This window comes from Strigops habroptila, chromosome 8, assembly GCF_004027225.2.
Source record: "Strigops habroptila isolate Jane chromosome 8, bStrHab1.2.pri, whole genome shotgun sequence".
In the NCBI taxonomy this organism is placed as follows: Eukaryota; Metazoa; Chordata; class Aves; order Psittaciformes; family Psittacidae; genus Strigops; species Strigops habroptila.
In genome coordinates this window covers 11,903,210-11,916,284 of record NC_044284.2, presented here as the reverse complement: position 1 = coordinate 11,916,284, position 13,075 = coordinate 11,903,210, and the positions used below count along the sequence as shown (strand labels likewise).

The 13,075-nt window shown below is 41.4% G+C and overlaps 1 protein-coding gene across 2 annotated transcripts in view; it reads left to right on the top strand.

Annotated features, from left to right (window-relative positions):
- Positions 1-13,075, top strand: part of PAK2 (p21 (RAC1) activated kinase 2) — a 44,758-nt gene that overhangs the window by 20,222 nt on the left and 11,461 nt on the right. For both annotated transcript variants that reach the window (XM_030493554.1, XM_030493555.1), the window contains exons 3-10: positions 5,883-5,983; positions 6,496-6,646; positions 7,569-7,600; positions 7,931-8,035; positions 8,985-9,117; positions 9,760-9,823; positions 10,729-10,777; positions 12,700-12,812. In XM_030493554.1, the coding sequence (XP_030349414.1) occupies positions 5,883-5,983; positions 6,496-6,646; positions 7,569-7,600; positions 7,931-8,035; positions 8,985-9,117; positions 9,760-9,823; positions 10,729-10,777; positions 12,700-12,812 (748 nt within the window). The remainder of the gene's footprint in view (positions 1-5,882; positions 5,984-6,495; positions 6,647-7,568; positions 7,601-7,930; positions 8,036-8,984; positions 9,118-9,759; positions 9,824-10,728; positions 10,778-12,699; positions 12,813-13,075) is intronic.

Below are 13,075 nucleotides of genomic sequence, written 5' to 3'. Positions count from 1 at the left end.
TGTTCAATGAGGTGAGGTGGTTTTTTTCTGCTTGCACTGGGATGTTTGAAGATGAAATGCTAAGTAAGAAAAATTAAGTGGTTCACTGGGGAAAACCACCACCTATTGCTTCTCATGCTTGCTGCCCAGTTTAAAGTAATGCATTTCCAACCAACCCTGATAAATGTTTGTGATTCCTGGGTGGCAGATCACTTACCATTTTGCTACACTAAATGCAGATTTTTAGTTTAAATTATTTGGGAGGTTGCTTCATGTTGATGACCATTTATATGGTACCTTGAAGAGAAAAAAAGGTAATAAAGAAATAGTGGCAAAGGTGCACTGTGTTTGAAGGAGAATTGAGAAATTAAGTCCTTCTGTCTCTGTCGCTGTACTGTTAGGATTAATTACTAATGGGGAAAAATCTGGAATGCTGTAAGCAAGGATTATTTCTGAGAAAAAATGGCTGTAATGAAACTAGACTGTATTTGTGCCTTGTTTCTGTCCTCTTTTCTGTATGATGAATATATGCAGCACTAGAGCCCTGATCCTGGTTCTCCAGGATGTCTGTATCCATGTAGAACAAAATAGTGAATAGATAGAAATATCTTCTAACATTTGGTACAGTAAAACTGTTGCAGGGATGTACAAGCCTGATGTTGCTGATGTGCCGGGCAGGACTGGTTCAGTCATGCTGGCACAGGTTTGACTGTTTCAACAGACTCTGCTCCTCTGCTTATGTATTCTCTTGGCTCAGTATTTTCCCTAGGGCTGGAATTTGCTCTTGCTCAGCTGTATGAGCAGTCCCTCTGCAGTCATGCCTCGCCCTGGAGACAAATGCTGGAGGCTTCCTTGTATTCGGAAGATCAGGCTTTCCATTATTTGGCAGAGTTTCTGCTTTTGACAGCGGGTGTGCTTTCCTTTTTGGAGGATGGAAGGATTTGGCCAGTGTAGCTTTTGGAAGCAGAATAGTTATTTCACAAGGTCACTTACTGTGAAATAACTGTTGGTGGCTGGATTACAGCAATAGAAGTAGTGGTGTTTACTGACATGGGTAAAACCTTAAAGAGGTAAATCTGTAAGGAGAACATGAGAAGCTACTATAGGTTGGTGGCAGCACCCTGAGAGAGAGACTCCAGGGCTCTGACGCAGGTGAAGGTGATGAATCTGGGTGCTGTCAGCTTGTTGTAGTACCATGTGTCTGGACCAGGTTCTAACTTAGCTCTTCAATACTGCAGAAACTGGTGTTTTATCATTATGTCACTGGTCATGGGAGGAAATGCCTCGAAATTGTCACAGCGAGTGCTGCAAGAAAGTCTTGTGGAAGGATCACATCTGCCATCTTCAGGCTAGGAGAACAGCTTATGAGCTGATCTGACACTTGTCATTAGGCTGTTGGATTGATTATTCATCAGAGCATTTGTAACCCCCTTTTTACAGATGGGGATATAATGAAGTGGAACATAAACCCCACGTAGAAGAAGGTTTTTCTTGCTCTGACTTAGTAATACTATGTAAGACTTGCTTGTGTTGTGAAACGAACAATGAATGCAAGTGGTTACTGCGCAGCTGGAGAGCTCTGTGAAATTTCACAGCGTCTTTACTTCTCCTTGGATGTTTCCTCTTTCCATCTTGAGGGTGGGTTGGTTCGTTGCTGAAATGGCTGGGGAGGTGGTTGAAGACTTGTCTGAAGTTGTATTGGCTCATCTGAAATTGCTTTGGAGTCACATTACTAAAGCTTATTCAGACCACTCTAAATACTGACATGTACCAGAGTTACGGAAGTTAATCTGCATACTTCTTTATCAGGTGTCTGTGTACCTACTGATATTTACTGATGCAAACTAAAAACGGAAGAAATAATTTCTGCAGAGTAAAATATTTCTTAGAGAAAATGATGTCAGTTTGTGTTTTCTAAATGTTAAAAAGTATTTAAAGTAATGTCCTTCTGAAAAAAAGCAGGTTTTAGTGCATGGCAAGGAAATGTGGTTAGGAAAAATGGTAATTGAATTACCTAGCTTAAAGAAACTGTCTGAAAGTGGTATTTTTTTAATCTGGAATAAACCTTGTGGATTGGGTGACCTGCTGCAAGGATAATGTAAGCATTTAAAGAAATGTTTTGTCTCTCAAGACTGCAAAACTGGCAGCCAAATGTAAGCAGAATAGAAATGGGCACAGTGATTTTCTGGCACTAAAACAATAGTCAGAAGTTAGTTGTTCTGTTCATTAGCATGGCTGAGCACCCTCACCAGAAATGTCCATTTAAATACATTTGAAAAAAACCCAAATCTGTTGCTGGGAAGCTTTAGAATTTATGATTCTATGATTCTTTACAGAAACACTAGCTTCCTGCTTGGATTTTAAAAATATATTGGAACTATATGCAAAATAATCTGTCAATCTGAGATAGAAAATTTTTCATGGGAAAAATTTCTCCAGCCAGTGTAAGTGTTAACAAATTCCCACCAAAATGGTAAATTCTCCTTTTCAGAACCTGAAGGGATGCTTTACCAGGAGATGTACAAGGCTACCACAAACAGACCTGTTTGCTGGATAACTGGCTTTGTTCTGTAGATCTGCCTGTATGATTTTGCAAGGTCCCTCCTGGCCAGCTCTGTACCCCTCTGACCCTCTGTATCCTCTCTTGGCAGATTTCTCTAGCTTAGGAGATGGCACTGGGGGAGTAGTGTACTTTGGGGGACGACTTGCTGCAGATGGTGAGGTTGAGCAAATGCACAGTGTCTGCCCCAAGTCTGAGCTAGTTCTGTGCTGAAGCGAGTCCAGAGGAGGCCACAGAGATGCTGCGAGGGCTGGAGCAGCTCTGCTCTGGAGCCAGGCTGAGAGAGCTGGGCTGGTTCAGCCTGGAGAAGAGAAGGCTCCTTAAGGGGAGACCTGAGAGCAGCTCCAGTGCCTAAAGGGGCTACAAGAAACCTGGAGAGGGGCTTTTGACGAGGGCCTGTAGTGACAGGACAAGGAGGAATGGCTTTAACCTGACAGAGGGGAGATTCAGGTTTGACATTGGGAAGAAGTTCTTCCCTGTGAGGGTGCTGAGGCGCTGGCACAGGGTACCCAGAGAAGCTGTGGCTGCCCCATCCCTGGCAGTGTTCAAGGCCAGGTTGGACACAGGGGCTTGGAGCAACCTGCTCTAGTGGAAGGTGTCCCTGCCCATGGCAGGGGGTTGGAACTAGATGAGCTTTAAGGTCCCTTCAACCCAAACCAGTCTGTGATTCTTTGAAATAGTCATAAGAGTTTGAAGAGATTATTTAATGAACTCGTCATGGAGGGTTTTTCCCCCTAGTTCCACTGCTTAGGATAAATGAAGTGATAGTCATCTTTTACTAGAGTATTTAATTGCCATGAATTTGCCAGTCAAATGAACTTGTTTGTGTTTGAAAAGCTTTAAAATAGTCCCCTAAAACAAGAAATGTTTGTCTTCAAGCAGAACTTATTAAAGGAGGTGCTGTGGGGCATCACCCACGACCAGGGATCATGTATGGGACACGCTCTGCCCTGCTGGCTGGGGGCAGATTTTGTTGTGGTTTCAGCTGCAGCTCAGTAACTCAGAGAGTACCATCTGGAGTCCTCTAACTGCTACAGCCAGGCTGTTGAGAAACATCTGTGTTTAGTGCTTGTGTACAGAGGGTGGCTGGTGGGAAGCGAGGTGTGCTTGAGGACTGGTTTGTGATGTAGGAGGGTGTGTGAAGTACCTTGGGTGATGCCGTGCAGGGTGCCTGTGGCTTCACTTGGGGAAGAGTCCAGTTTGAGGTACTTCAACAGAGCAATTCTTCAGTTTGCTGAATCCTTCTGAAGGACCTGTGTCTTCCCCCTCCCAGGAACAGGGGGACTTCGTGCTGCTGTCTCTGCACTGCTGAGGGACCACATCTTAGATTCACTTGCCATTTGAAACTAGTGTTGCCCTTTTATAACAGGATTCCCATTTAAATACAGAACTGTGCAGATATAATCAGAGGTTGAAAACCAGTGTGGCCTCACGGTGGCCTTGTTCACAGAGCCTTGAGTGTGTTCTGCCAGCTCATGACTCAGGGGACTTGCCTCTTGATTGAAGCTTGCCGCTTACATGCGTTTGAAGTGTTGCTTTGCTGTTCCTGTGGGCAGAGGAGTGAATTTTAGTCTCCTTGCCTAGGTGCTAATAAGATCTGTGTGTTTTTGGAAGGAGTAGGTTTATTTGCACAGCACTTCTGAGGGTTTGAGCACCAGCTCCTGTTCCCTGCATGTCAAGTGCTCCTGAGCAGGAATCTTCTGAGGAGTATCCTCCCGTCCTTGCTTTCACATAAACAAATGCAAAAGACTGGGGAGAAACAGTACTTTCCTTAAAGGTTTTCACATAAGCAAATTTCTTCTGTCCTGCGGCTTAACAATGTTAATGGGAACACTTGACAGTCCATTTGCTTTTTGGCACTGACCTGTGCAGCCATATTAAAGATATCCTGTTTATAATAGCAGTGTCTTTCCACTGCATTGTTCAGCTGGAGGTAGCCCACATGGCTTTTCATTTGTGAGTATTGTGTTCAGCTCCCGGTCCTTCCCCTCCTGCCGGCATGAGGGAATTTCAGACAGTTTCTCTGGCTCTGAGCAGCACGAACTATGCTTGCCCCATGGTGGGGGGCTGGACTAGATGAGAGGTCACTTCCAACCCTAACAATTCTGTGATATTCTGTGATATTCAGGAACGCTTTACCATGTTGTAACAAAGAGGGCGCTGGTTTAGCTGCTGTTTCTGTACCAAAACCACATTACTTTCATTTTTAAGGTGAATTTAAAAACAAAGCAAAAAACCTTTTAGGCTGCAAAACAGTGTGCTGCTTTCCTTTTGGAGCACTATGGCATTCCTGCTGGCTTCATGCACGCTAGAATAAATGCAGCTGATTCAGCTATATGTTTTGCAAGCCCACAGGCATTCCCAGGATTACACATGCAGTTTTCCTGGTATCAGGTTAGACACGCTGTAGAGCTCACTGCCAGGGCTCTGCCTTTCAGCAGAGGACTGTGAGATGAGGCCCTGAGCATCATCTTTCTACCTGGAGAGCAAACAGCAAGTATACTTCTCTGCTCTGGCAGAGAAAGAAAGCAGGGCTCAGGCTTTTTTGCCAGAACAATAAAACATATTCCTGAAACCTTCCAACTTAACTCCAAATCTTTTTTGAGTAAAGGGAACAGAATGGTGTATTTCACATTTAGAGTTAACTACAAATTGTCTTTCATTTTTATTTATTTTCTCTTTATCAGGAAAAAAAAAATTATAATAAAGCCTCAACCAAGCCCCAGGCAGTATAAATCATCTTATGAATTTAATTGAATCTAGGTTGGATTGAGCACATGGTCCTTCTCATTATCTGTTCCTGCTTCTGGTACTTATTATGCTTGCTCCCCCCTGCCTCCTTTAATTGAAATTAGGTAATTGCTCTGAGGCTATAAATTCTTATCTACATCACAGGAAGTCCTAGTTTGCATTAATTACGTTGAATTGAAGCAGTGAGGCAACTGAGTTTTAACTGTCTTTAGGGTGAACTTGAGGTTGAACTGAAGTTGTCTTCAGTGTTGTTTGTAATCCATATTAAAATGTTCTTTTTTGGCATTGTAAACATTTCATATGTTTAGATTTCATATGCTCAACAGAGCTCCTTGCACTCTGGTGCTCTTAATCTCTTATTTCCTTGCTACCATAGTATAACTTACTTGAATGGAACAAGGTGTTGATTCTTACATGAAGTCTTTACCCACTAGAAAACACCAACTGTGCTGCATCTATAAACACCTCCATCAATTAAACAGAATAATGGTTACATTTATCCTAATTGTTGTAATGCTTGGATTGATTATGTTAAATTGAGACAATTGGACTTTAAATCTTTGCTCAGTAGATCTTTGAATGTCTTTTTCAGGAAGCAAGAAGAAGGAAAAGGAAAGGCCAGAAATCTCCCCACCATCAGATTTTGAGCACACCATCCATGTTGGCTTTGATGCTGTTACTGGAGAGTTCACTGTAAGTATACCTGCCTTGGAGTTGCTGAGAAAACAGCTGTGAGTCAGGACTGTTGCAAAGCCATTGTGATGTTTCAGAATAAAGTCTTCGTTTTTATCAAAGAAATAATTTTACTGTGTATTTGTACAGCGTGCAGAGTAGAGTCTGTGATCTGTTAGTACTTCTGCTGTGTAAATGTCATATCTGATGCTTTGGGTCACCCAAGAGAGCCTTCCCTGAGAAACTCTCTTCAGTTCACTTGGATTAGTGGGTAATGCTTGTTCTGTTGAGTGCTTTTGTGTTCCTGTTCCTCACATCTGGCTTCATACACCTAAAAGAGGTGGTATCGTGTTGGCATAGTGATTTGTGTTGTGTCACCTGTGGCCATACAGTTCCCCATTAAAACCCCATCCTACTCGTTCAAGTGTTTAAGGCTGAACATGTTATGCTTTTTATAGAGGAAAAAATTGTTCTACTTATAAAAAAATCTTTAAAATGCTAGAAGTGTGCTTAAAATAGCCTATTTTTTTCAGGGAATGCCAGAGCAATGGGCTCGGTTGCTTCAGACCTCAAATATCACAAAGCTAGAACAGAAGAAAAACCCCCAGGCGGTACTAGATGTGCTGAAATTCTATGACTCCAAAGACACAGCAAAACAGAAGTACCTGAGTTTTTCTGCTCCAGGTGAGATCCAAGTGTGTGCAAGACATATTGAAGAGGAGTAGGGTATTCGGAACACAGTCTTCCTCTCTTTGAGAACCACAGAGAATGATAAATTGGATTCAAATGCTGAAAGAGCAAACTACTTTTCAATGAGGAACAAATACTTGAAGATGAATTTAAAACTAACTGGAACTGGTGTTGTCCAGTTAATTTCCTGCTTTAAATGGAGAGGGGAAGAAATGGAACTAGATAATGCAAAATAGCAGCCAAAGTTTACTTGAACAGGCTGTGTTTATAAAGCTAAAATCTGTGAGACTGAGATTAACTGATTTCATGCTGGAGACCTTGCTTCTGTCTGTGGCCGAAACAGCTATCTGTGAACTTGGTGTCACCATGTGGTGACATCAAAGAAGCAGAATAAATTGTGGCTCCTAGGCCAGGAGCTATGGGGCATGCAAAGGCTGAGTGAATGACTGTCCTATGAACAGAAGCAGTTTTACCTAGTTTTCTTCCAAATTATTTAAGAGAATAGCTTAGTAATGAGGCTTTGTAATATTCTTACCCTTGATTCAAGAGACTGCTAAGGGAACGGAAACATCCCTTTGGTGGTGGTTGCACATCTCAGTAAGACAGAACACATAAGTGTGACAAGCAGTGCTCAATTTAAGAACTGTGTGTGGGTACTCACATGGGTGAAGAGCATGTTGGAAAATGAGTGGGTCCCCCTGCCCTTAGGGGGAGAGTCTTAGAAATGTACAGCTTCTTTCTGCATGGTCTTACAATACTAGGTTCTGATTTGTGACCATAAAATCTTGCTTTTTGAGAGATGGAAAAAAAATCTCCAAAGCAGTCTGTGTTCTTTACTCTGCAAAGTTCACTTTTTAAATTACTATTCTCCCACTATTCTGATGATTTTATGTATTCTGCTATTTGTCCTATTTAGAAAAAGATGGTTTCCCTTCAGGATCACCAACGGTGAGTGTGTTTACTATTCTTTGTACATTCTTAGGCACCTACAAGTTCAGGTCTTCTGTATTTGTTACATACTGAATCTTGCAGTATAAAATAAAATGAGAATTTTTTTGTGGAATAAAAACATAAATTGGGGAATCAACAGAGCATATTTCACTGGAGCAATAGTATTTGAGTCTCATAATAAAATGATTTTCTTTTGATATCTGTAAGAATTCTTTTATCTTTATGTGGGGAGAAAAAGACCTGAAGTCTGTAACACTGTGGGGGAGACAATTTTGTTTAGTTTGTTTTGGTTGTTTTTTTGTTTTATTTACTTTGGTAAAAATGTAGACCAATGCCAAAGGAGAACCATCAGCAGCTGTGGCAGATGATGATGAAGATGATGAAGAAGCTCCTCCTCCTGTTATTGCTCCACGGCCAGATCACACAAAATCGGTGAGCAGCTGTAAAGTTTACAGTGCAGACCTGCATTTCTCAGTATTTTCTACTTCTGTTTTCTAGCAGAGTATTGCATTTGTGAAACGAGCTATTGTAAGTTTATTTGCTAAGGAAATGCCTAATTTCTGGATATCAGTTGGATCAGAAATCCTGACGTTAATGCCAATTTGTTTGGCTTGTGTTGAAGCTCTACAGTTACGCTTATCCTTTAATTCAACATGTGAGGAGAGGGGTTTTTTTACTTCTAAAAAACTATAGCTAGTTTCTGTGACTTTGCACAGTACAGTGGTACAATGTAGTGTACTTGATTATTTTATTTGCCCCAGCTCATTCTTTTGACTGTGGTAGGTGTGGGCTGCTCTGCCCACATCTGCATCTTGCTCCAGGAGTGCAAATGTGAATTGTGTTTATTTGTCAAGTGATCGTGCTTTATAGTTGCCCACCCTGGTACATAGTCATATAAACTATGGCAGATCTACAGTTTGATATTTCTCGAGTAGCTGCATATCTGTGAACAGCTCAGGAGGAAGTGAAATAAAGCTCCAAGAAAATCCCCTAAATTGGGGGCAACTGGGAAATTTCTGGGAGTTTCATGCTTCTTTTCATGGCAAAGCATGAATCTTTTTCCTTTAGAACTTAGTACTAGTTGATCTTACTATTAAATAGTGATTTCTGTTCTGTTAACTAGCATGGGTTATAAAGAATAAGGAGGTAAAAAACCCCCAAAACATCTATCTCCTTGCATCCACTCTGTACAGGAGGTGTCTGGGGCATTCTATCAGAGGTCAGTAAGGTTGCCAACATCTTGACTTACTGGACTGAAATGTTTCTGCCTCCAACCTGTTATATAAATGGTGCTTAGGGATCTTTGAAGAACTGTGATTGTTTCCAGCTGAAGGTCAATGATTGCAAGGAAAATGCTCAGGTAGATGGTCTCTCTTAACAGATTTATACACGGTCTGTAATTGACCCCATCCCTGCACCAGCTGGCGACACTTCTGTTGACAGTGTGGCAAAATCAGGTGATAAGCAGAAAAAGAAGACCAAAATGTCGGATGAAGATATCATGGAAAAACTACGTAGGTGTTTTTTTATTTCAGATAAACAAGGGCTTTAAGACTGGGGGAGAAATATTAAGTTTTTGCCCTCACCTTTATTTTTGTGTAAGGGTTACTGTACTTGATTGGTTTTGTGTCTGTAGCTGCGAGAGCTGCGTTCAGAAGTTTTGCCAGTTTATGTGCTTCAGAGCCCTGTTGGGTAAAAAAAAATTGTAGAACAGTTGTTTTGGATTGAAGTTCAGTTGTGATAATGTGATCTGCATGTATAATACAACCGTAATAACACAAAATAGTTTCTGTGGTTGCTTGTTCGGAATCATCTTGAAGATAATTTTTCACTATACTAATGTTCCTGTGCTTAAGTTGATATTTGTCATAACCTCATACGGGGCTTTGCCACACAAAAGGTTATAATAAAATTGAGATATGAGGGGAAATGGTGTGACCTGTCTCATGAAGAGTATAACCTAGCAAGATGATTGCCTGAAGCTGGGCCATTTGCAGCTAGAACTGAATCAGGAAGCTTTGGCTGTTCATGCATCAGCCTTTACTATTTGAGCTTGACGTATCTTGGAAGTATCTTGGCCAGGCCAGCCCTACTAAAGGGGGACAGTGGGATTGACTTTTTTTTGTCACTGTTGTTTGTTTCTGGTTGTTTTTTAGGCACTATTGTGAGCATAGGAGATCCCAAGAAAAAATACAACAGATATGAGAAAATCGGGCAGGGGTAAGTGTTCACTGAAGCGTCTGTTCCCAGTGAGCCAGTGTTTAAAAGGAGTGTGCTGTTCCCCATCCGATACTGTCATGTAACCACCACTTACTGAAGCAGGCACATGTGGCTGTATTAAGCCAAGCTAAGCAGGCAGTGAATTCTTTACACGGTGATGGAAGTTTTGAATTCTGTCTCTTCATGCAAAAGCATAGCTCTGCAACTTCTCTGTGGGTGTATCTAGTGCTCTCCTCTCCCAGTAAGGTGCATTCATCCATTTTGTAATATGATTGCTGAATGGCATGAGGGCATGTCAGGAGGCTTTCTGTGTGCTAAGCTAACAGTACTGCCTTGGCTAAGTTGTTGTTCTAGTGGTCCTTTGAATCCTCCTATAAAAAAAAAAGTATATACAAGTTCTAACTTTTCCAACTTCGATATGCCTAACTTCTACTGTATGCTTTCCAGATAGGTGTGTGTGTGTGTTTGTGGGCAGGTTTCCCCTGCGGGAAAAAGAAAGTAATATCTACTACAGAAAGGACTACCCAGCTTACCTGATCATAGGGAGCAGCACTAGTTCTGGAGAGTCTTGGGTGACATGGTCTAGTGTGAGGCGGCCCTGCCCATGGCAGGGGGGTTGGAACTGGGTGACTTTAAGGTCATTTCCAACCCTAACTAATCTATGATTGTTGTTCTATGACTTTGTCTCCTGCATTCAAGATGTCTTAACTGGTGCCAGAAGAGAGCATATTTGTAATTGTTTTGTTTTGTGTGAGCTGACTGTCATTTCTGTGATACCACTTACTTTTAATAGCCACCTTTTTGATACAGCTCTTGCATTATCGAAAGCTGACACAGTTTTGTGTTTGTGATTTGTCTGTTCACTTGCATGTTTGTTACACTTGCTTTAATGTTCTTCTTCACAGGGCTTCGGGTACAGTTTTCACAGCTACTGATGTGGCAACAGGGCAGGAGGTAAGATTTCTGTGTTCATTGCAGTGAAATATAATGAATATAAATGTTCTTCTGTGGGTGGCTGAAATGATTTGATTAGGCTCCTTTCTGTGGTTCCCACCTCTGCTATCACCTCTCAGAATATTGTCATAGTCATTTGCAATAGTGTATGCCCTGTTCTATAGTAATCAGATGGTGAAAAAATAGTTTTCTTTCTTTCCAGTGAAAAGCAGAGGGAGTGAGGTGTTCCAAAAATGGGTTTTGAAAACAGTTTTCCCTTCAAGAACTGAGGGCAATGGTGTCCTTTTCAGAAATAAAACTTTGTTTAGTCTTTGCCCACTTGTTCATTAGTCTTGTGTCAGTAAAGGTGATGGATGTGCCTGTGTGGAAAGAGCTTGCCACATGTGATTCTTAGTTGTAGTTAGAATGCCTTTGCCACACCCTGCTCTTTGCTTTTACTCTTTGGTGCCTGCAAACTCACTTGATGAAGTTGATGCCATCGGCAGTACTCTGCATGCTTGTCACCCAGTGGTGATCTCTGGTTCCTGGGACTAAAATTTTAGGAATGTCCTGGGTTCAGCTTGCTTCTCTTTAAATTCAGATTTCCTTAACTTCTGCTTTAAATATCCACAAGTAACCATTCCTTAGGTCACTGATAAGTAATTGCCCTTTCAATAGCAATGAATAGAAATGTAGTGGAGCAGCACATCGTGTTAAAATGCAAGCCTTTCGATCATGTCAGTATGTTGTCTTTTAATTTGCTTTTACATACTGCCATACTTCATGTCCTTCTACTGACTGCAGAGTAAATTTTGTAGTTCAGTGCCTTTCTTGTACTTCCTCTGGATCTTGTCAGGCAGGTGGGCTAACAGTTGATTGCTTGCAGTGTTCATGCATTAAACAGATGCAGTAGGCTGGCTTCCTCGGTGCTTAATGTCTGAGGATAGAGTCAGGTCCATTCAGTGGTAAGAAGAAAAGGCCAAAGAAGGATTTTATTGCCATGTTCAGCACCCTAACAGGAAGGTGTACAGAATATGGAGCTAGACTCCTCTTATAGCTACACAATGACGGGACAAGATGTAACAGACATAAATTGACATAAGGGAAATTCTGGTTAGGTATTAGAAATTTTTTTCCCTCATAGTAAAGATGAGCAGACACAGGACAGAGCCCAAAGAGGTTGTGGAATATCTGATCATTGGGATCTCTGTTCAAAACTCGGTTGCACAAGACCATCAGCAACCTGTTCCACGTTGGCTGTACTCAAAGCAAGAGGTTGGGCTGGATGACCTCCAGAGCCCGCTTCCGGTCCTAGTTATTTCGTGATTCTGTGCCACAAGTTCTCTTAATGCTCTTGGCCGTGTGATAATGATTGTTTCTACAAAATTGTATTGGTTCTCGTGTTTGCTTTTGGACTCATGGGTTGGTTATCTTGTAAAGCTTCGAACTGCCTCCTCAAAGTGTTGTAGCTAACATAGCTGGGACAATTCTCCATTTTAAAGTCTGGAATACTTGTCCTGGTTACCTTATTTCCTGGGTAAGATAGGTCTTTATCTTTCCTTCTCTCTCTGGAATAGTTCATTGGCTTAATTGCTTTGAGAGGAATTCCTTCTGCCTCCCAGCATTCCTTATACCCAAACACTAACTGGGTCAGAATATAGAAAAACAAATTGCCTTGCCTAGCATTGGAAGGCTTATACTGTCTCTCTTAGTTGCTACACAATTCTTTTCTGCTTTAGGCCTGTTGAAGTTGTATGCTCATCAGGTTGCATTCTTTTAAGTTGTATGCTAATAAATAAATCACTTGCCAGCTGCAAGCTGTGCTCAGCTCCTTTAATCCTGTTAAAGAATTTCTTCTAAGATTTCACTGTATTAAGAATGATCAAAATGTTTTGATACTCAGGTTTCAGTGATTGCTCTTACTTTTTTTTTTTCCTGTTCAGGTTGCTATTAAACAGATAAACCTGCAGAAACAGCCCAAGAAGGAGCTGATTATTAATGAGATCTTGGTAATGAAGGAGCTAAAGAACCCCAACATAGTCAACTTCCTGGACAGGTAAATGCAGACAGCTGGCTGATTCCTTTATCCCTCAGGGTTTAAAGAAGTTATAACTTGATATACTTACACAGACCCAGACTTCTTGTACCTGAGGGTCTTATAAGCAAATGAGACTGTATTCACTGTCATCTAAAAAAAAGGGGGGGGGGAAGGGAGTAATCTGTTATAAGGAATGGTCTTGATTCAGTAAGAAGGCTTCTTCTGTCATGAATGCAGTGCTGTATGTAGTTGAGGATCAGTGGTAGACAAGAGCATACCCG